Here is a 21,290-nt window from a genome sequence, read left to right as displayed (position 1 = left end):
AGAAATGGTGTTAGATATTAGAAGATCAGACCACATCGCCTCATAAATGAATCAAACAGTATAGGGTAGTTTTACTCTTCAACAGACTACTAATAGCAGTCAAGCTTTGCACACGAGGATGCTCTCAGTGGCAACACCCAGTAGAATTATAATGATTTAAAAGAAAATGACATGTCACAAATCCTTTTTGTTTTTGTTTATTATTCTCAACCCTCAATTGTCATTTTAAACCATGATTAGTAGCCTACATTTAGCCTACTGGAGACTGTATGCCTTCAGTTAATGAAATAGTTGTAGCCTAATTGTTTTGTTAGTTGATCTTGCAACATTTAGGCAAATTATGGAATTGCCGTCTTGGCTCTAACAAATGGTTAATGCAAATTAATGAACCCCGTAATTCTCTTTGGATCAGAAAAAAGTTATGTATTTCATTAATATAGGTCACATTTAGTGTGCCTCTGTGTATCAGATTTACCCCTGTATAACATTAACAATACCTACAGTATTGTCCATTCCGGTGTTCAAAACCCATGTCTATTCCAAATGTCATGATTCACAGCATCCAGGATAATTTTCATTATGGTCAGCCACATCTTGTATCATACCACCAGCCCATGGTGCCAAAGCAACATACAATCTCTTTGTGTAAAAAGTTAGAAAGTGAGTTGATCCTGACCTTTTTTGTGGCCAAAGATCACTTCAGCTGGGCAATCCTGATATGGAACAATCCAAGAACACACCAAGGGCTAGTCAGTCATGGCACAAATAAGCAGTTTACGTTGATGTTTCCATATGCCACTTTTTCGAGGTTGACAGTTGTAGTGTTCTAACTGTGCATGCTGGGTTTAAGGTGTAAAACACAGACATCTGAATGAATAAAATGAATATACAAGACAGTTATTACCGTTCTATAATATAGGGCATGTTGAAAATATAGCAATATCAATTGTCTAGAGGTAATTAGCTGGTTCACAGTAAACAAGAACAGAAAACACATTTTAGTATTTAGCTTGAAAGACAGAAAGAAAGTGGTTTCAATTTCAGTATGTAAGCCTCCAGGAGAAGGGGAGCAGGATGTTAATATGACAGACCTCATTGTAATGGAGGAAAGCCTCTGTTGAGAATGACCAGTGCTTTTATGTTTCCAAGGCCCAATGTGAAATTATCTTATATAATTACATTTCTATTGGTGTGCAGCCTGTCATGCAGGGGACTTACATTGTGTACTGTGCCTGAGCACGTCACAGGTCCAGTCATGCCCTAGGCTTGTCTTAACACACGGGATGGCATCAAATAGCACAGCCACAAAAAAACTGCCTGTAGCCATCTGCCTGTGACTCCTCAAAGCGGCCACAGAGTCCGAGTGAAGGGGGAGGCAGGGCAGGAGAGCGTACAACACAACGGGATAGGATGCAGTTTTAAGGGAGAGAGAGAGAGAAAGAGAGAGAGAGAGAGATGATGCCTGGTTCTTTCAGGTTTATCTGCATTGTACAACACTTCCAGTGCAAATAGGCGCAAAGTGATGGGCTTGGCAACAATATCGAAATCTAAGGCATATTCTCACAAAGCTGAAAAGTAGATAAGCCATACTAAGCTATGTCACGTCACAAACAATACATGAATTGAATTCTAGACATTTTAATTTGGAATACATCAGTTGAATACAATGTTATAGACCTCAGTAACCTGTGGGCCAAATGTATCCTGTTTGTCCTGTTCATCTCATATGCAGTGTCTAAGACCACATAGTATTCCTATGGTACTAGGATTGCTGGAATGAGGAATATTTGGGTGGTTTGCTAGAGACCACAGATCAAGATCACTCACACCACATCCTCATATGATAATGACGAGAACAAATCATTGGAATATCAACCTCTGAAAAAATATATTGTGTATATTGTGCAAAATGTTTTCAGTGCTTCATCAACACCTTCATTGAAGATTCCTATTTTTCTGTACCCAATTCAGGAGCATGGCATTGGATATTCTTTAATTAGCACTTGATGATGATCTGTCAACCATATCCTATAACAGTACAGCATAGAGGCAATAACCAAACATTATTGCTCTTACTACACTGTCAGAAACCTGTAGGGCATACATTTGTCCTGTTATCTGAAAGGTGGTTTCACAACAGATAAAGTGACCCTTCACATACACACACACCCACGTCAAACACAGAAAACAAAAAAGAGACGGCAGAGGAAATAATCAGTCCTAATTCCAACTGGTTTCCAGGACACTGGGAAACAGGGATAAAGATCAAAGGAAAACTAATGTAAATGATGTTGGAAGTAAGCCAAGTACCCCCTGGACAACACATTTTGTGTCAGTTTTAGTGAACTGGAAGAAATACCAAGTGGAGAGAGATCACCGCTTACTTTATGGTCTTGTTATCAGCAGCATGTCTATGAGTGATATATTTGTGGAGAAATGAGGAGCGATAAAGAAACTAAAACAAAACAAAGAGAAAATAAACCCAACAGTGAAAAAGGTCATAGTCAAACCAGGGGGAATAAATTTGTTTATTGATGATTATTTAATTTGGTACATTATCATGTCATTACCTGAGTGGAGTAACATTCCAGTCTTTTTGTACTAGCATGTGAGCAACATTTTCTGACAGATCATATCTCTCCTTTAACCAGAAATCGTTTTTCAGAATCGCATAAATAAAAATAAAAAAATAAACAACTTAAAGATAAACATGTTGATAAACTTACAGGCATGACTAGCGCCTGGTTGGCCTGAAATGCCTGGGGTGGTGTAACATGTTAATGTTAAATGTAAATGTAAATTTGGCAGCCAGTAACAGATAGTCCCCTCTTAAGATGAGGTGCAACTGCACCATGCACATCAACTGCCCCTCATAACGGGCAAAAAGATTCATTAACCTGGCTATTCTCTTTACCAAGAGTGATGACAAAAGATCAAATTATCTATAGGTTCTTCAAAAGAACCACTGAGGGTAAAAGCAAACATGCTCTGCATTAATTTATACAATGAATGTACATGCACTGCCTGGTTGACATTATGTAAGGCTTAATATTAATGAGTCACTTTGATACTATTTTAGGTTTCATGACCAACAACCTTACATTGAGCCTTGCTAAAAAAACACAATATTTTCTCTCTGTGAAAATGAGACAATTTCTGAAATACTATACAAAAATAATTTTGGTGCTTATTGACCAAGAAAGCAGAATATCAATTATTTTGTAGTGAACAAATATCTCATCTAATTTATAACAATAAATAAATTATTACAAAAAGACGTAAATAAAAAGCACTGCTTTATAATAACAGGAATAAGCATACCATGTCTTACTGAGGTGTTGAACCAGTTTACAGGGATGTTGTCAGGGATAACGTCCTGACCAAGGCTACATTCTGAACAATGACTTTAATAAACTGCAGAAATCTGTTTGGTAAGAGACAAAACCACATCTTCTGTTTTGACATGAACACACAATGTAAACTGTAGTTTGAGCAGTCACAAATGACTGAGCAAAGATTTACACACAGCAGGAACCTTCAAAAAACAAATATATTGCATTTTCCCTTCCACAAACCCATGTAGAAACTCTTAAACTGCGTCATAAAATTCTTAGGAAGTATATCTTTACCGTACCCAGATTTCAGTGCAGCTCACTAAAGTCAGTTGGTCAGACTGAGCGTCGAGCAGGCCACAGAAGACGAGGCACCCATTCTGCCGCATCCTTCCCCTGCAGCTGTGAGCCGGTGCACAGGTGGTTGTGCAGTTGGGCTGAACAGTGGAAGCACAAGAGCCTGATATGAGCAAGGAGGACAAGCAACACGGCCCAATGCCTCTTCGTAGAGTCCAGATACCCTGCCACACACATACCCAATCATTCCACAGGGTAAGAGGCACTTCCAAAACTATACACACTCATACCCCACACCAATATGCAGAGGCATCAGGACCGCCACACAGACATTCAGCTGGAGTCCATGCTGAAGAGCTCAATGCCCTGGGGGTTCCAGTAGAGGCCCACAGCTGAGTTGAAGACCAATGACCAGACGTAGGGCACAAAAAAATCCTCAGGCTGATCCTCCTCCACGTACTTAAACTTAAGTTCTGGAAATTTCTGAAAGGGGAAAAAAGAGAATTCAATCAGCCAGGAACATAGATTAGAAACCTCTGTGAATTTTGAGGTTAGGTGCTTGAAGATGTGATGCTAAATGCTTTGCTTTATTTCCTTATTGATCTCAGGACAGTTAAATAAAGTCATTCGCCTGGAGAGGACACCATCCCAAATGAGAATAAACCAAATATTGTTGACAACACAAAAAACTTTTAAAATTAAGACAGGCTGCCTCTCTTATGGAAACAGATGTTGTATATGTGCAGTCACCATTTTTAGGTTAAACAACAACAATATTGAAGCCCTTTAAATGCAAGCAGTCTTCAGCCTATTGGTCTGAACTAGCTTACCAACATCACCTGAATCAAGGGTTAGCAAATATGTTTAAAATTGAATGACAGGCCAGAACTTAGGCTAATCAAACAGTTGAGTAGTCCAAAATAGACTTCTGTGTCTTTAAATGGATTCTAAACGGTTCTCATCCCCATCTCTCTTTTGCCTTGCTCAAACTGTTGCTCCACATTATAATAGTAACAATCGTAATAATAATCATAACAATACACTTATAATATGGATGTTGCTGCTGGCATGTAGGCTAAGCATGCCTTGACATTTTTGCTCTGTGTCCAAATGCAATGTTCCATAGCGATTTCATTGTTTCCCTGAGGATCACACAAAACTACAAGCCCGTTTTCATGAAAGCTGGTAGCGAAGGAAAAGTTCTGAATTGCTGGGCAACTTTAACTTTCGCAATGTTGCATGGCATGGCATTTGGTCTGCATGGATATCAGCTCTCTCAGAAGGGTCTACTTTTGAGATGTCTTCAACATTACATTTTGCGTGTCCTCTGTCTGCAGACAATCCCACCGATAATTGAGTCGCAGTGGTGGTGAAGGCAAACATTCATTCAAGCATTAAATTGATTATTAAATTGATCTGTTTTACTCCACGACTTTTTGGGGAGATTGACACCATAGCTTGCTTGTCCACTCAAGCCACAGCAGTAGATGTGACATATCCTATGATGTGTTTTAAATAGACATATGTTTTTTTACACATTTTACATGGTGTAGGCCGGTGTTTTTCAACCACTGTGCCGGGGCACACTAGTGTGCCATGAGAGATCATCAGGTGTTTTAATCTTTTAATATTCATTTTGAAGAAATACAAATAAAAAGTAAAATATATATATATTTTTTAAACAAAGCCAGGGAGCCAACAGAGAGGGTTGCCGACCCCTGGCCTAGACACATGGCGTGCTGTTTAGTACCAACCAAACCTGGCCCAGTATACCTAATACAATAAAGAAGCAACACAACAGCAGGGAGATAAGCAGGCAGGCTCAAATTTGCCTAACCCAAGCCAAGCAGGCAGCAGTGAACCGTTTTCAGACGGATCCCTGTACTGGTATGATCTGAGCAGCACAACAGCAGGTCAGCGGCTGCTCCACTTTGACCCATATCAATAATATACCATCAGCAACTGCTCAGGTTTCAGTGCGGGACCCAGACCCCTGACTGGTCATGTGCTTCAACCCTGGGCTATTCAGGGGTGGACAGAGGATTCTGGGCTACACCCCGTGTTAATTGTGCATGGGCAAGACAGTAGGTAGCTGTTATGAAGCGAGGGAGGGGTGTGTGGGGGGTCAGGGGCACTGCCAATCAGGCCTGTGGTAAACTGGGAATCCCACCTGCCAACTGGCATGGGCAGGGTCAGGGTAGGGTGATGCATACCAGACCTGAAAGAACATCCCGAGGAGTCCAAAACCAACTTTGCATTCCGAATGAGATGTGTCTGGGTAAGGGAATGCTGTGTACTGACACATGGTCTTCTCGCAAATCCGAGTCCCAGAATTACTAGGGAAGTTAATTAATACGCTGCAAAGTTTGTATCAGTTATCAGTTCCAAACTGAGTATTTAAGACCTACTGCATAATATTTTAACATATTTAAGACTTAACATATTTAAGTATGAAGATGGCCTATAGATGGGATCATCAAACACCACACAAGCCCTGAGTGCACCACACCCCTCCAGCTACCTCTCTCAGCCTCAACAACCATTTAGCTGCAGACTGATATGGCTAAGAGTTTGACTGGCTTTGGTCAATACAAAGCTCCATTAGCGGAGGGCTGCTGCTGCTGCACATATCTACTGTTGCAGTGTGGGAGTCTGAACTCACACCTCTGCAATATGCCTACTGTGTTGCCATAACCACAGAACAAGGTCAGGTCCAGAGTGCAACACCCACGCACTGGCCCCTCAGCATTTCCTGAGAAGTAAAGGTCCAGACAGTGTCCAGGATTGGGTCATGGTTTGCTGAGCTCCAAGCTTCCCCCTACCCCACATCAGTCAGTCCTCTCCACCCCCCCCCCTCCCCCCTCCCTTCCTCCCTCCCTCACAACTGTGCTGCTATCTGCCCAGAGAACTCCCTGTTCCCACTGCACTCCTACAGGCCAGACAGGCAGGGCAGGCGACTGCGAAGAGATCAACACAACAAGCGCTCATCACTACACTCTCACAAACACAAGAACCACAATGCACAGACTAAGAACACCAAAATAAACACAGACCTACATACCAACAAAATCACATCAGTTAAGCATAGAAACACAGAAACAACAATCCTTCAGTTGCATCATCAGTCAATTAACTATGAACGCAACAGTTACGCTCAAGTTCTATCTACCTGAATATCTACATACAACAGAGTAAATGTCTTATGTTGATGTCTTATGTTATGTTGTTTACCAACTCATGTTTATATCTGTCTTTATAAGGTCTTCGGGGTGTGTGTGTGTGTGTGTGTGTGTCCGCGTGTTGGTTAGGGTGGCGGGTGGAGGGAGTGTTTCCATGTTAGATCCTCCCTTGCCTCCTAAGGAGCCAGACTGTCTATAGCTTATCACTACAGAGAAAGTCAGTGCTAGCCAAACAATACATTCCACTGGCGCTGTCGCTTACTGGCGCTCCCAGCTACTGTGCTCAATGGCCAGGGGAACAACACAGGGCCGTCTCTGTTGATATTCAAAAGCAAGGGAGAAAAAAAAGGAGGGGGAGGAAAAAGAGAAAGAGGGAGAATGAGAGGGGAAGAGAGAGACACAGATAGAGACAGAGAGACGGATGGATGGGGGGTAATGGGCAGGCAGTCTGGCGGACTGGCTGGCTAGCCCTGGATGAATCCTTTGTCTCTGTCTGGCTGCAGTGTCAGTGGCGCGGGGAGGCGGAACAGGGACAGACTGTGCCGCGAGGACGCTGGTGAGATGGACACAGGCTGTTCCCTAGAGCTTTCCCTCCTTCTGGACACTTCTTTAAAATCTCATCATCAGAGCAGAAATGTTCCACTTTCTTCCCCGCACTCACACACAGGGAATGAAGAGAAACATACACATACAAACATGCAAGATTATAGAATACAGACCAACAGAAAAACACAAACACATAAATAAGGTAGACATACAAAACTTGCAAAACATATAAGCTTGCCATTAGGAAACAGTTAATCTGCTGACAATTGTATAATTATTCAACTGAACTGAATTATTCTAGAATAGCTAGCAGAATGATGCTAGGTTATCCTTAATGCCTTTGCCAGAGTCAACTGCTTAAGGACAGCACAGGAACTCAACCAGCCACTAAGCCAAAGGATGCAAACCTCTTGGAAAGCAGGGCTCCAGGGCTGCTCAATGCAGCTAAGGGAACTGCTGAACCATGTCGGCTCCATGTCGGCCTGACCCAGCCTAAGCACTACCAAAGAGCATGGCAGCCAGCCGTGAGTAAGTTCTGCCTGGAGAAGCGAGGGGGGTTGAATCTATTTACATCAGTCTTTCTTGATATGTTGGGGAGTGTAGGAACGGAGGCGCGCGCGTGTGTGTGTGTGTGTTCAGTGTTGTGGTGGTGGTGAGGGGATATCTGGCTCACAAACATTACACAAGTTTGATGCAGACTTATGAGGCAGGCTGATTGACTGGGTCAAAGCCTCTTCTGTCTGTGTTCGGATTCCTCAAGATTGCTGTCTTTTTTTTTGTATAAAAATAGTTGCCGTAAGTGCAGCTATGTGTGTCGAAAGCTCAATAATGGGCTTATTGATAATTTCACAGCACATAAATCTCTGTGGTGAGGTTCCCCCTGGGGTGTGTGTGAGTATGTGTGTGTGTGAGTATGTGTGTGTGAGTATGTGTGTGTGTATGTGTGTGTGTGTGTGTGTGGGGGGGGGGGGGGTGATGAGCGGCAGACAGAACCGACAAGGCTCACGGCTGATTTGAGTGCTGGGATGACTGACCTGGTTTCTGGCACATGCTGCTGCAGCAGCCGCGCTAGACAGCAGACGGCGAGTTACGTGCAGAGTCGGGCGGCCGACCACACCGCAGTCTGTGATCTGCACTTCCTGTTTCTGACAACATGACCTCAAAGGCACATACGACAACTCTGTTCTTCCTTGGGGTTGGGTGTCGCAAACAGAAACATGCTATGTAGTAAAACTATGGCTTCAATGAGTCAATCAACTTGTGCATTATTATTGAATGTACTAAAACACTAGCAAGGATGTCTTGACTCGACCATTTGTGAGATCATGGGTTTTTATCGGAAAGGGTTGGTGTGAGGAGAAGCTGCAGGCCTGCTGAGGAGGGTTGCTCGCTCTGCTGTGATGGAGAACACTGAAGCATCTCTGGGCTAATTAGCTCCTGCTAAAGGTCAGGAGCAGCAGCCATTAGGCCTTGCAGCCAGGATGCCATCACTCTCATGTGCCATTGAAACATATGCCACCTTCTCACCCACCCACACTCACATACAATCCTATGCCAGAGGCACAGGGGACTGTAATTAGAGTACAGGGGAAGAGAAAGAAGGCGTTTTGTGAGGAAGTGTTCTCCATCCCACGGCTCTGAAAGAGATGTATGCCCATCTCTGACCCACGGAACACCGACCACGTGACCGAAAGCACAATTAAGGCCGTCATCCCCCCACAGATGGACGACTCAGCGCAGACCGTGCCCACGTGCCGCAGGCCTGATTTATGGCCCGCTGGGAAGCGTTCTCTGGGCCGGGCTGCCCCTCTCGGATAGCGAGGAGGTGCCGCGCGCCAGCGGCAGATTTATGTGCTCGAGGACGACCGCGTGTCCCTGGCGTGCTGCTCTCCTTGAGAGGTCGTTATTGCGGCATCGGTGCAGGTGGGATGACGGATAGGTGTATAGAGGCCATTAGTGCTGATGAAGATCAGACCCGGCCCTTTCCTATATCCAACCCTCTCCATGGTAATGCTCCCTGTTCCCCCTGCTACATCCCTCTTCATTCAATTAAGCCTCTTCCACATACAGTGTGTTAACGTGTCAGATAAGAACAATCCGTAATCCATAATGAATTGTCTCACTTAGTCGTCAAGTGTGTGTGTGTTTTCACTCCCACATGAAAAACTAGTTACAGTATAGCGAGTGTGCACCTCTGCAAGACGAGAGACAAGGTGTTTCTCAATACAGATTACATCGAGTACGGTCTCTGGTTCTTGGCTTGACAAGTTCAGCTTGTAGCGTTCTAGAATCTTTGTTTATCTATTATTTATCTCAAAAACAAAGTAAGGCCAATCACAACCACTCAAGCAAGCAGTAATGGAAAAAGTCAATAATCGGATAAATGTTGCTTGGAAATATATTTGTATTAATGTATTTTGGCAAGTGAATTTTAAACTGCCTCAACACAATTCCCTGATAGTCCCCGACTTTAAAATTCCATGATATTCCAGAAATTCCATGACCCGTGGGAACCCCGAGTTACTCGTCTTACCGAAACAAGGATTAGACCAGAGAACAATGCCACACCTACAGCACTGCCGACTAATTATACCTTTTCCAGTTGTTTATCTAGTAGAGGAGGTGGGACAGGCTTCTTGTCTCTAACGAGCGGAAATTGCTGCCTGCACACAGCTATGACTCAATTGAATATCATGCTTTCATGACAACTGAGCCCTTCAAGTCATACTTGGTGGCTATTGTTTTCTTTCCAAACTACTGCTGTACTATTGCTATTCATTGTTAGCTGGCTTATTTGCTTGTGTAGTGAGACCATTACAGCTTCAGAATGCTGCAATGTGTCTGGTCTATAATCATCCAAAAAGGATGATTCACATACAGTACCTCCTCTCTTAGTTGTACTCTCCATTGGCTTACCATAGCAGGCAGAATGAAATTCAAATACCTGGTGGTGGCTAGAAGGGATACAGCTAAGGGTTAGGGTTAGGGTTAGGTTACTTCCTGTCCTGATACTGTTTATTTCTATGGAGATGTTCACTATCTGTTACGTGACTTCCGTTCTTAGCTGTATCCCATCTAGCCACAACCACCGAAGCATTGAGAACGTTGTAAGTGTACAGACAGTTTATTAAAAAAGATATAGTTTAGAAAGACAGTACCATTCACATATACAGGCAATCCAAGCGGGCGCCATCTTGGAAAAAGTAACGTGACCGTTCAGCTCACATTGCACGACGCTGGACTGGTTAAATGCCGTGACTTTTTCCAAGATGGTGCCCGCCTGTATTGCCTGTATACGTAAACGGTACTGTCTTTCTAAACTATATCTTCTCATCAAAGTTCTCAATGCATCGGTTTACATGTAGGGACCATTATTATGTTACCGTCGAAGTGTGGTGCTATTTTGAGCCTTGTTAATGGTATATAAATAGCGATTTCTTTTTGTTTAACTCTGTTAACGTTACACTAGCGTTATAAGCTAACTTGCGGTTTGTGATAAAACTGGTCACATTCGATTAGCATGAAAACATATCCCAGAGAACGGTCGAACTCGGTACACATGTGTCATTAACCCCTAGGTTCATTTTGTGCCGGAATTGTCCTTTAATTAAAATATTAACATAAATGTGTGTTACCTTCAAGCGGTCTTGGGGCAGGGCCACTGCACCTTTCTTGATGACCTCTTGAACCCTCTCCACAGAGAGGTCAGCTCCTGCCTGCTCCAGTCGCTGGCTGAAGAAGCCGATAACCTGTGGGCAGATGCAGAGGAGTGAACTACCATAAATCGATGATAGAGGAAGTCTCTGAGCAACCCTAAAACATTATGTACACTCATCACATTTATTTATGTGATATAAGAAATATGTGTTATAGAGGTTGAGCAAGTGGTAAGGGCAAGGGTTAAAAGGTGACTCCTTTTAAGAAAACAATTGTTATGAGAAATGTATCCTGCCAACATGCACCAAGAGAAAATAATTTAATAATTTAAATGCTTGGCAGATGCATACGTTCATTCTGTTGCTCCAGTAGTATTTCATTGAAGAGTTTGGTTCCAAAACGCTATATTCTCCATGTTAATGAATTTTCATATTTTTTGTTTTCAAAGTAATTTCAGTGGAACTGTAATTGGGTATTGTTATTTATCTTTACTCTACTAAAACAAAACAACTGCAATTGTATTGATATTACTTGAAATACATAATACATAAAAAATAAATAACTTATTAGTGTCTTTAAAAAATTGAGATATAATGTTTTGGAATCCAACTCTTAATTTATCCTTTACTTAGGCAGGAAGGTCCCCTCTCTTCTGCCAGGGAGTTTTATTAAAAGGAAAAGTTGTATTCATAAATACAAACAGTGACAGATAACATAAAACACAAACTAAAACGCAAGTCAGAAAGAAAGAAATCGGAGCTGTGTGCAGATCCACAGATGTTTTCACTTAAATCTGAGGCTTTGCCCACAAGCCTAATTTACTGCTCACAAACCCTCTTCATTAGTTTGCCACCCTACAGGGCTACATCACTATCAGGCGGAAATCCAGCGGGAGGAAAAGGAGGATCTCTCTCGCTCTCATTTCTCTGTGCTAGTAGAGATGTTTTCACTTTCATCTGTAGTACAGTTTCCTTTTTCTTTTCCTTGTATAATGGAATGCTGCAGGAAGACCTAGTCCTCCCAGCCTCTGTGCACAAAGCCTTGTTTATTTCACATCCTGGTGTTCAGTGCGAGAGGATTACAGGCTGTGTGACGTGTCATGTGTGCATGTATGTCAGGAGTTGTCTGTGCATGGAGGCGCATGTAGAAGCCTGCGAGTGTGCCTCTACATACATGTGTGATTAGAGTGCATTCAGGCAGCTGTATATAAGCTTGTCCATAGTTCATGGTCTAGTTTGCACTTGTCTTTGAAGATGTGTGGTTTCTCATTGATGTGTGTGTGTGTGTGTGTGTGTGTGTGTGTGTGTATGTATGTGTGCTCACCGTGTCCAGGTTCTGCATGATATCCTGGAAGGAGGGGTGTGAGCGGAACTGCTCGAACAGCTCCCTCTTGTAGAGCAGTGCGTATACCAGGTTGGGGTTGTGGTGCAGCGAGTTGGACAGGCAGGAGTTGATGATCTCTAGCATCATGCGGATCACCTCCTCGATGACATTCAAGTCCTGCGCCTGCCAGGGGACAGAGATAGTTGTACAGTATTCAGTATGATAACTCAAGGAAGACAGACGGAGTGAACAGAAGTGTCAACAGAAGGTCAATACTAGTTCACCTCTGTTCTGCCAGTGGAGGTTGTAACAGACACAATGACATTTCAAGAACAAACTGCTTTCTGATTGTCAAACAACCCATCATTTTATTTAAAGGAACATACCATCTTTTTGGGAAATCAGCTTATTTGCCATCTGAAAGGGAGCTATAGGACCTATCTAACCCACTTCCAGTGAATTATGCTAAGTGGCTAACGGTGTCAGACTGGGTTGTTGCACACACAGAGAAGGGAAGGATATGTATCCTCTTATCCAATTCTGGGGTAGATGGCTAATTATCCCAATAAGCTAATTACCCCAAAAGCTGGCGTGCTCCTTTAAGTAACATTCAGCAAACATCAAATAAACAGTGTACACTTACATGTGGAGTAGCATGTACAGTATAGGTAATCATATAAGGGCAGTACTTAGTGTTTGAATGTGTCAACAAACACATTCATGAGTGAATGCATGTGCATATGGTGGTGTGTGTGTGTGTGTGTGTGTGTGTGTGTGTGTGTCTATATGGTTGCACAAGCCTGCTGTGGCTGGGTCTTGGCCAGTGCTGATTTGATCTGTGAGCAATAGACTCTGTGGAGTCGCTGGGGTTGGGCGAGACAACACATCAGCACTTTACTGTATGCAAAACAGAAACATTCTCTACCTGTCTGGGAAACCTGTCATCCAGTGCAGCCTGGACCACCACAACACACACTCTCTCTCACAAACACAAACACACAAACTGCCCTCTAAAGGACAGTCACAAGAAATGCTGTTTGAGTGTACATAGAAATGTCTATTGACCTCCAACTGAGCATGTTCTTTTGAAAGAAGGGAAGGAGGAGAGTCCATTTTATGGAACATCCTGTACCATAAGCACACCTGTACAATACCGTTAGCACCACAAAATATACTCCTAAGTATTTCAAACAGATCAAATGCAAAGAGAGAGAGAGAAAGGTGTAAAATGTGGTCACCATTTTCAGACAGGATACAAAACTGCTTGTTTAAATGTAGTTCATTATTGTTCTCTAAGTATTAAGTAGATAGGTGTGAAATTTGTGCTCCAGGCTGATCAGAGGAGAACATGAAGCAGACCACTGAACTCTGACAGCAGGAAATAAATCACCACGATACCATCTTCACTTTTCATGTGGGAGAATGAAAGAGAACTGGTCCAATCTGTAGAATATTGGTTCAATTCAGGGACCTGCATGAGGGAGATGTGCTAGCACTAAGACTAAGAATAATATGTCCATGTATTTGCAATTGGATAAGATCTACTCTGGGCTCTCTCTGATAGCAGACTGGAATCTCAACTTCAGTCTCAGAGGAAAACCTGGCTAAGAAAAACATGGACAGTTTTTTGTCATTCCGATTAAACTATTTTGAATTACAATTTCCAATCAGGTGTTTACAAGAATCTTTGATCTGAATAGCCGTTGTTGTTTTGCTTTTGCTTGAGAAGATGGAGGTTGATAATATAGTCAAAGTTTCAGTTGTCATTGTCTTCGCCTTCCTTTTAATCAAACAATGAGATAACAATGCACTGGTTCTGCTGGGCCGATGTGGAGGAGACAGTCACAACAAGAAGCTGATTATTTTGTTGGGCCTAACTAAATGTATTCTAGTGTAGTGTGTATAGCTTCCTCCCGAGACCGGTGGATAAGAGTCAGCAGCAAGTACTAGTGGGAGAGAGATGTACTCATGTTGAATGGAAACAAAACTTCCAGATGACATGTGAATCCTTAATGAAGTTTCAGCTGGCAACCTGATTGACCATATACATGGCTGTTCAGTCGAAATAAGAATGGAATACACCACCCCTCTCATTCCGGTTAAAATGGATCGGCAGTTTTATCCCGATCAAGGTGTTTATATGTAATTTTTATGATTATTAAGATTCTAAGCAGATAAAAGGTATCCACGTAAACCCACCTTTAGCTAGTGACATTCATGGACCCCTCCCCATGCTCTATGTTGCATGGCAAGCATGCTGTGTCCTTTGGTTCGTCTTTCTTAACTAAGCAGCAAAAGTGTGATTTTGGGGTAAGAAAAAAAGGTCTTTGGAAGATCTATTAACTGTTATGTGTACAAGCAATGAAGAGTTTCTATGTGAGGATAAGAATACTGCCATTGACACACTGCATTATAAGACAAAACTAAAACAAAACAAAACCATAACCACATATTCTAATGGGCTGCTCAGTCAAGTAACCATAGAAACACACATGAGAGAACATCGATATGCGGCCTAACATCAAACACAAACCACCAGCAACAGGAAGCAACAGCGGGAAACAACTCTTTAAAAGAGTAAACAACCTGTAGAAACACGCTTTAACTGGACACCTGGCAGGCAAGTGCTTTTTAAATATGTCAAATATACACTAAGATGTGGTGCAGAGGGAGACATGGTGGAGTGTAGCCACAAACTGTCTTTATCAGTGTGTGACAAAACATGAGCACCGTGTGAATATAATGCCCCTTCCCTGGGTATCAATCAACTTCACAGGGCTGAAAAAGTCTGCTGTGCTCATTTCCGCATCAAGCTGCTGAGGTTTGTGGGTGAGAGCAGCAAATTGCAGAAGACAAGTTCCCACGGGCTTGAAGCTAAATTTGCCTATAACGTTCGTGTGCGCATGTCTATGCCTTTGTGACAGACGTGTTAGGGGGCAGAGAGAGACATGATGCTGGATGGTGAAACTCATCTACAGGTCAACAGGTTCTCCAGTTTCAAATAGATTTATCAACGATCTTTAAACCTACCCGCCAATCACATGCATGGATACATGGACCCCTCTAGTCTTGAGCTGCCACCCTAAATCCACCATCCCCCATTCGGCCTGTGAGCCATCAGCTGGGCATCCTCCAGAGCTGTTTTGGCTGTGCCCAATTCACATGGGGTCTCTGGTCACTGTAGCGAGTTAAGTGTCTGACAGCAGTGCTTCCTGCTCTAAAGCTCTAGGCTGCCGTCAAGAGAGCCACCCAGACGCAGATACATGGGAGGCCAGGAGCCCAAAGAGGCTTACAGCCACTAATGAAATAAGCCCCAGCCCAGACCTGACTGCCCAGCAACATCACGCACAAGCCTACCCCTCTCCCACAACTCCCCCTCTGCTGTTTCCACAGCACCCGGAGGAGGCATGCCCCAGACGCTGAGCCGTGTGATGTGGGGAATATTAGCGGGGCGGGAGACTGTCGCCGCCATTATTAATGTGATTACAGCTGCGGCTATATTGAGGCCCTAACACTGAGTTACGGGTTGCCTGTGATGCTGTGCTACAGTACAGGGTGAGAAAAATCAGAGCATGAGCCTGGCTTTACCGGGGGCTGACCTCACTGGAATGAAGAAAGAGACTATTGATCTGTGTGACTCAGGCAGACCACCTCTGCAAGACCCCCACTGTACACTACACACAGCAACCTCTTTCCCAAATATTCACCATAACCTATAACCAGTGTTAGAGGTTAAACACATTTATCAGACATGACTAGTGCTGTAAGCATATATGCTTTAAACCAGTAAAAGGAGACGGACAGTGACACGAAACAAAATATTCCAAGGGAGGTGCCCGACAAGAATGCTAAAAGAAACGGAGTGCTTTAAAAGGATGGGGGAGGGTACAGAGCAGGAGAGAGATGCCAGGACTACAGGGAGGAGAGGGAATGCGGCAAACAGGGGATACAGATGCCCCTGACGTCTACCCAACCTTGGCCAGACATTAGCAGGCGAGCACAGATGACTAATAAGGATTGATGGTGTGTCTGGGAGCAGCAGTGGCTGGACTCGCCAGTGTGAAGTGATAATTAGTCTGGCAGAGGGGAGATGAGGAGGAGGAGGAGGGGTGCAAAAAGAAGAGGAATACTATATGCTGAACTCTAATGAGATTAGCCTATAAAGCACATAAACACACACACACACTCGTGCGCGCGCTCTCTCTCTCTCTCTCTTTCATTCACACACACACACACACACACACACACGCACACACACACGGACACGCACACACACACACACATACACACACAGGGAATTCAGGTCAGATGCAAATGTGCAAGCTAGACGTCTGTGTGTGGGAGACCTGCTGGGCTGATTAAGGGAGTGGCACTTCTGTCTGACTGTGTGTGTGTGTGTGTGTGTGTGTGTGTGTGTGTGTGTGTGTGTGTGTGTGTGTGTGTGTGTGTGTGTGTGTGTGTGTGTGGGCAAAGAGCAGACAGACAGACAGAGAGAAGGAAATGGGGGGGGGGGGGGTATTGATAGTTTTGCATCTTTCTACTACAGTCAGCTAAAAACATGAACATCCAGCCTCCTTCTTCTTTTCTGCCTTCCTGGTAGTACTACAGCAACCACTAGAACTAAGAATATACCCACAATAGCCTGCACTGATCTCCGTCTACTGATAGTGTCTCCATGTTATCACAGATAAGCTGCGATAGCATCTTCGTGACTTCAGGTCTGGATCTTCATCTTGACCAAACTGGCCTCATTTGCTCCACCCTGTCTGTGTAGGCTTTACCTGTGTAGGCTTTACCTGTCCGTTTGGATATGAGACACCACACCCTGTGTGTGTGCATCTGTCTGTCTGACATCAATTCAGACACATCCATTGACACGCACACACACACAAACACAAAACACATGCACAACCAGAACAGACAGACACAGACACAGACACACACACACACACACACAGAGAGAAAAGCAGATAAGCTGTCTGTGCCTGATCCTCAAACTGTGGGCAAGCTGAGTTACGCTGCCAGTTGCAGCAGCACCAAAAGATTCTAGTTTGGTCTGTGTGTGTGTGTGTGTGTGTGTGTGTGTGTGTGTGTGTGTGTGTGTGTGTCACACACACACACACACACACACGCGTTGCAGGGACATGCACAGAGCTCTTCAGGAAAAAAGTCATAGGCTCCTAAAAGCTTAAAGAAAGTACAAGCATGGCTGACACAGTATCAGGGCAATCTCATGCTATATAATATATCCAATCTATTCCTGCCTCACCATAATGTTAGCATCTGGTTCTTACATCCAACTAACTGTCCCGAGGTCAGTGCTGGATGAGCTGGATGAGCACTGCAGCATGAAATGGCAAGACGTCAGGGCATCAATGTGTGTGTGTGTTTGTGATTTGTGTGTTTCTGTGTTCTGTCTCTCTGCAGGGAGTGTGTAAGTGTGTGTGAGCTTTCAGGCTCCAGGCTTTGTAGAGGAACACAGAAAACCTCTGAAGAATGAGGCTGTGTGCATGTATGTGTCTGGAGCACAGGGCTGTTATGAATAAACAAACAGCTTATCTGCCTGCACTCAGCTTTTGCAGGAGACAGAGTTAGGCAAAAATGTCTGGGGGGGCGGAGGGTGCAGTGCGCACGAGAGGGAGGCTGGCTGGCTGACTTTTGGAAGGATATAAAATGGGTCATTCTCTGACCTGCATTGTGTTACAATCACTTCGTAATCACACCACCCTCTGCAAAAACCAGCTAGGACCCCCGTGCCGTGCCCCATGTTTCTGAAAAACTCAGGAGAACAGAAGAGATGATGTGCTATACATCTAGCATACATCTTTGCCCGTTTCTTCCCATTCGGATTTCAAACACTTCCAGGTGAGAGGAAAATGATGTCCATGTCTACCTATGGAATAGGCCAGATCAACCTCTTCAGCACACTAGCATCTGTATGTTTTCTACAGACAAAAGGTAGAAAAGTCTTCTGAGGTATTCTACATTCTATATAACCATGATACTTCACATGCCACATACAAAATTAGGACATAAATAACAACATGAATGGCCAGGCATGAGGAAGGAGGGCAGCGTGGTATGGACCAGGGCAGTGAGAGGCAGACATAGATAGATAGATAGATAGATAGATAGATACTATTGATCCCCAGGGGAAATTCAAGGTCTCAGCAGCATACAGACAACACATACACATTCTTTAACAGCAGAAAAAGTAATTAAAGTAAAAGTAAAAGTAATTAAAGTAAAAGTACATCATTAAAGCAGAATCAGTGGACTCATTGATGAAATGTCTCGCTTGAATGTGATTGGAGCAGAATGCAGTGGCACTGAGGGGCACGGGATTTGGGCTAATCCAGACGCTAGCTGGTGCTAGCGTGGCCAGTGAGCTAACTGTCTCCACCTGCTGACCAGCAGCATACACACACACACAGACAGACACACACACACACACACACACACACACATACATGCTATAAACCAGTTTGGTTCTATGTGGGTGTGAGGATGCATGCTCATCTGAATTGTGTCCATGTGCACAGCCTACTGGACAAGATGTCTGCAGGCAAAGGCTTCAGAATAAGTAGATTGGGAGACAGATAGGAGCAAAAGGACACAAAGATACAGGCTAATGGAGACAAAGAGACTGGCAGGGAAGACAGACATGATAGCCAAAGATGTAAATATAGACAACAAAAAAAGATCACTCATTAGATAGGTATTGTCTGAGTAAGAAACCCACAGATGGGTGTACTAGACGAATGCACGCAAGCACATGCCCACAGACAGACAGACAGACAGACAGACAGACAGACACACACACACACACACACGAGCAATCTCACACCTCTCTATAAATGTCATCTCAACTAGTCCACCTATACTGAAGGCCTTTGCCTGTGGTGTGTGTGTGTGTGTGTGTGTGTGTGTGTGTGTGTGTGTGTGTGTGTTGCGGTGGGGGGAGGCTGGGCATTGATTGTTGTTGAATGGCCTGCAGTGCTGGGAGTGGGGGGACGGCCAGTGAAAGGCCAGGGCACAGTAGGACCCTTAATTAGCGCCTGGCACCGCTGAGCCACACTGCCGGCATCAGGCCCTGCGAGCACCCAGACGGGGACTTCCTGCCTGCCTGCAGAGACACCTCAGTCATCCTCTGTGTCCAACCACTTCCTCCAGCTCCCGCACTTAGCAGGCGAGCAGGGGGCAGAGGGGCACACTGGCCTCTGGGGCTCAACACAACTTGTCCAAGGGGCGCACTAATGAGGCCTCTGACATTCACATCCAACAGACACAGACTGGATGTGCATCTCTTTAGCAATGGGCCACAGTAGCAGGTGTAATGGGGAAATTTATCCTTCCATACTGGCCCAAAAAAAACACAACTCTGTAACTGTGCTCTCAGTAGACAGTGAAGTGAACGAGCTTATTAGCACGACCTAGAGGTGGAAACACTGGAGGCACTCAGTGGGCACAGTTCTGGTTCATGGGTCTGTCCACTCACAGGGCATTTTCCCCAGAACCGTGCTGCTCCCTTCTGTCCTTAGAGCAGGGGTGTCAAAGACCCGGGGGCCAGAACCGTGCTGCTCCCTTCTGTCCTTAGAGCAGGGGTGTCAAACATAAGACCCGGGGGCCAGATCAGGCCCGCCAGCAGGTTTCATACGGCCCCCCCAGACGTTTTGGGTAGGAAGGGAAAATTAGAAAAAAAAAGATATTCAATGTGTTATAAGCAATATCTCTATGATATGATACACTGATAAAACCTAGCACTACAAACCATCCTCATGAAGGAAGAAGCAGATAAAAACCAACATGGAAGTAGGACATTTCAAGAGAGAAAGAGCAGTATGACAGCAGTACATTATTGTGTACTTGTTTGCTCATAAGTGATATCATCTAACAACACTCATACCCATGCAGAAACATGATAATGACCATGACAATGACGGGCCCCCACGAGGTCTCATTCCAACAAATCCGGCCCACTACCTGATATGAGTTTGACACCCCTTAGAGGAAGCAGAGTTGACACCACACACTGTACAAAGGAACACTATCCCACTCTTGACTATCAAGCATAGAAAAGCCTGCATGGTCTCAAAACCTATCCCTGATGATGTCACAGGAAAGAGCAGTCCATTTCATTAGAGGGGGAGCAAAGTGAAGTGCGCTTCCCCCAGGCAGCTGTGTGAACTGACCGGCCACCAGAGGATGAGCTGGGGGCAGCCTGATGGTGGAGGCACATGTGGCTCACAGGGCTAATCCTCTGGGGTAAGCCCTACAGCACACACCATTTCAGTCTGCTTTTAAAGCCCTTATTAATATAGCCTGAGAGCAGAGCAAAAAAAACTCTCAGACACAAAGTTGAAGCATAAGATTAGATAGAGAGTTAAGCATTACTAATGCTTAAAAATGAAAAAAAGAGAAAAGATTAAATAAATAAATAAATAAATAAATAAATAAATAAATGTATCGCTGTGTAGTAAATGCACACCTTGGGTTGTTTGCCAGTGGAGGCAAACCTAGAGGAGGCAAACCTAACCTAAGGTATTCGGGGAGTTAAGGCCGGTAAAATGAAAAGTTAACAGAGTGATGTTACTTTAAATAACAAAAATAAAGCTGTGGTAGTCAGAGAATCTTATGAACCTGCACTCCTAGACAAAGCTGCAGTATGCTGGGGGAAGCATGACATGTTCTATGTCAAATGAACAATCTATGAACATTAGACTGGGGACATTCCATGTCAGACCAACCAGGAGTTCCCATCTGTGTTTGTGTTTTTTTTTTCTGGTGTAAGGTGAAACATTATACTGAAATGACAAATATCATATTAGTTACAGGGACAAGAGGGAGTCATACAAATGGCAGATTAGGTTCTGGGGTTAGTTTGAGGATAGGGATACGTGTTGCTGCCAATAGCTAAGCTTTTAGCATGCTAACATCAAGCACATAAGAAACATTC

General features: G+C 44.0%; 1 protein-coding gene across 1 annotated transcript in view; it reads right to left on the bottom strand.

The window, feature by feature from the left end:
• Window positions 1-2,510: 2,510 nt before the first annotated feature.
• dym (dymeclin) overlaps window positions 2,511-21,290 on the bottom strand; it is a 71,916-nt gene continuing 53,136 nt past the window's right edge. Inside the window, exons 15-17 of the mRNA XM_076283743.1 lie at window positions 12,335-12,517; window positions 10,990-11,103; window positions 2,511-4,112 (exon numbers count right to left, since the gene is read on the bottom strand). Coding sequence (XP_076139858.1) covers window positions 3,963-4,112; window positions 10,990-11,103; window positions 12,335-12,517 — 447 coding nt within the window. The 3' untranslated portion in view covers window positions 2,511-3,962. The remainder of the gene's footprint in view (window positions 4,113-10,989; window positions 11,104-12,334; window positions 12,518-21,290) is intronic.

This window comes from Alosa pseudoharengus, unplaced genomic scaffold (assembly GCF_046254945.1).
Source record: "Alosa pseudoharengus isolate Yale_2024_CS ecotype anadromous, Long Island Sound unplaced genomic scaffold, YU_APseudo_1.1 YU_APseudo_1.1_scf_14, whole genome shotgun sequence".
NCBI classification, from domain to species: Eukaryota; Metazoa; Chordata; class Actinopteri; order Clupeiformes; family Clupeidae; genus Alosa; species Alosa pseudoharengus.
This window is presented reverse-complemented; position numbering and strand designations above follow the sequence as displayed.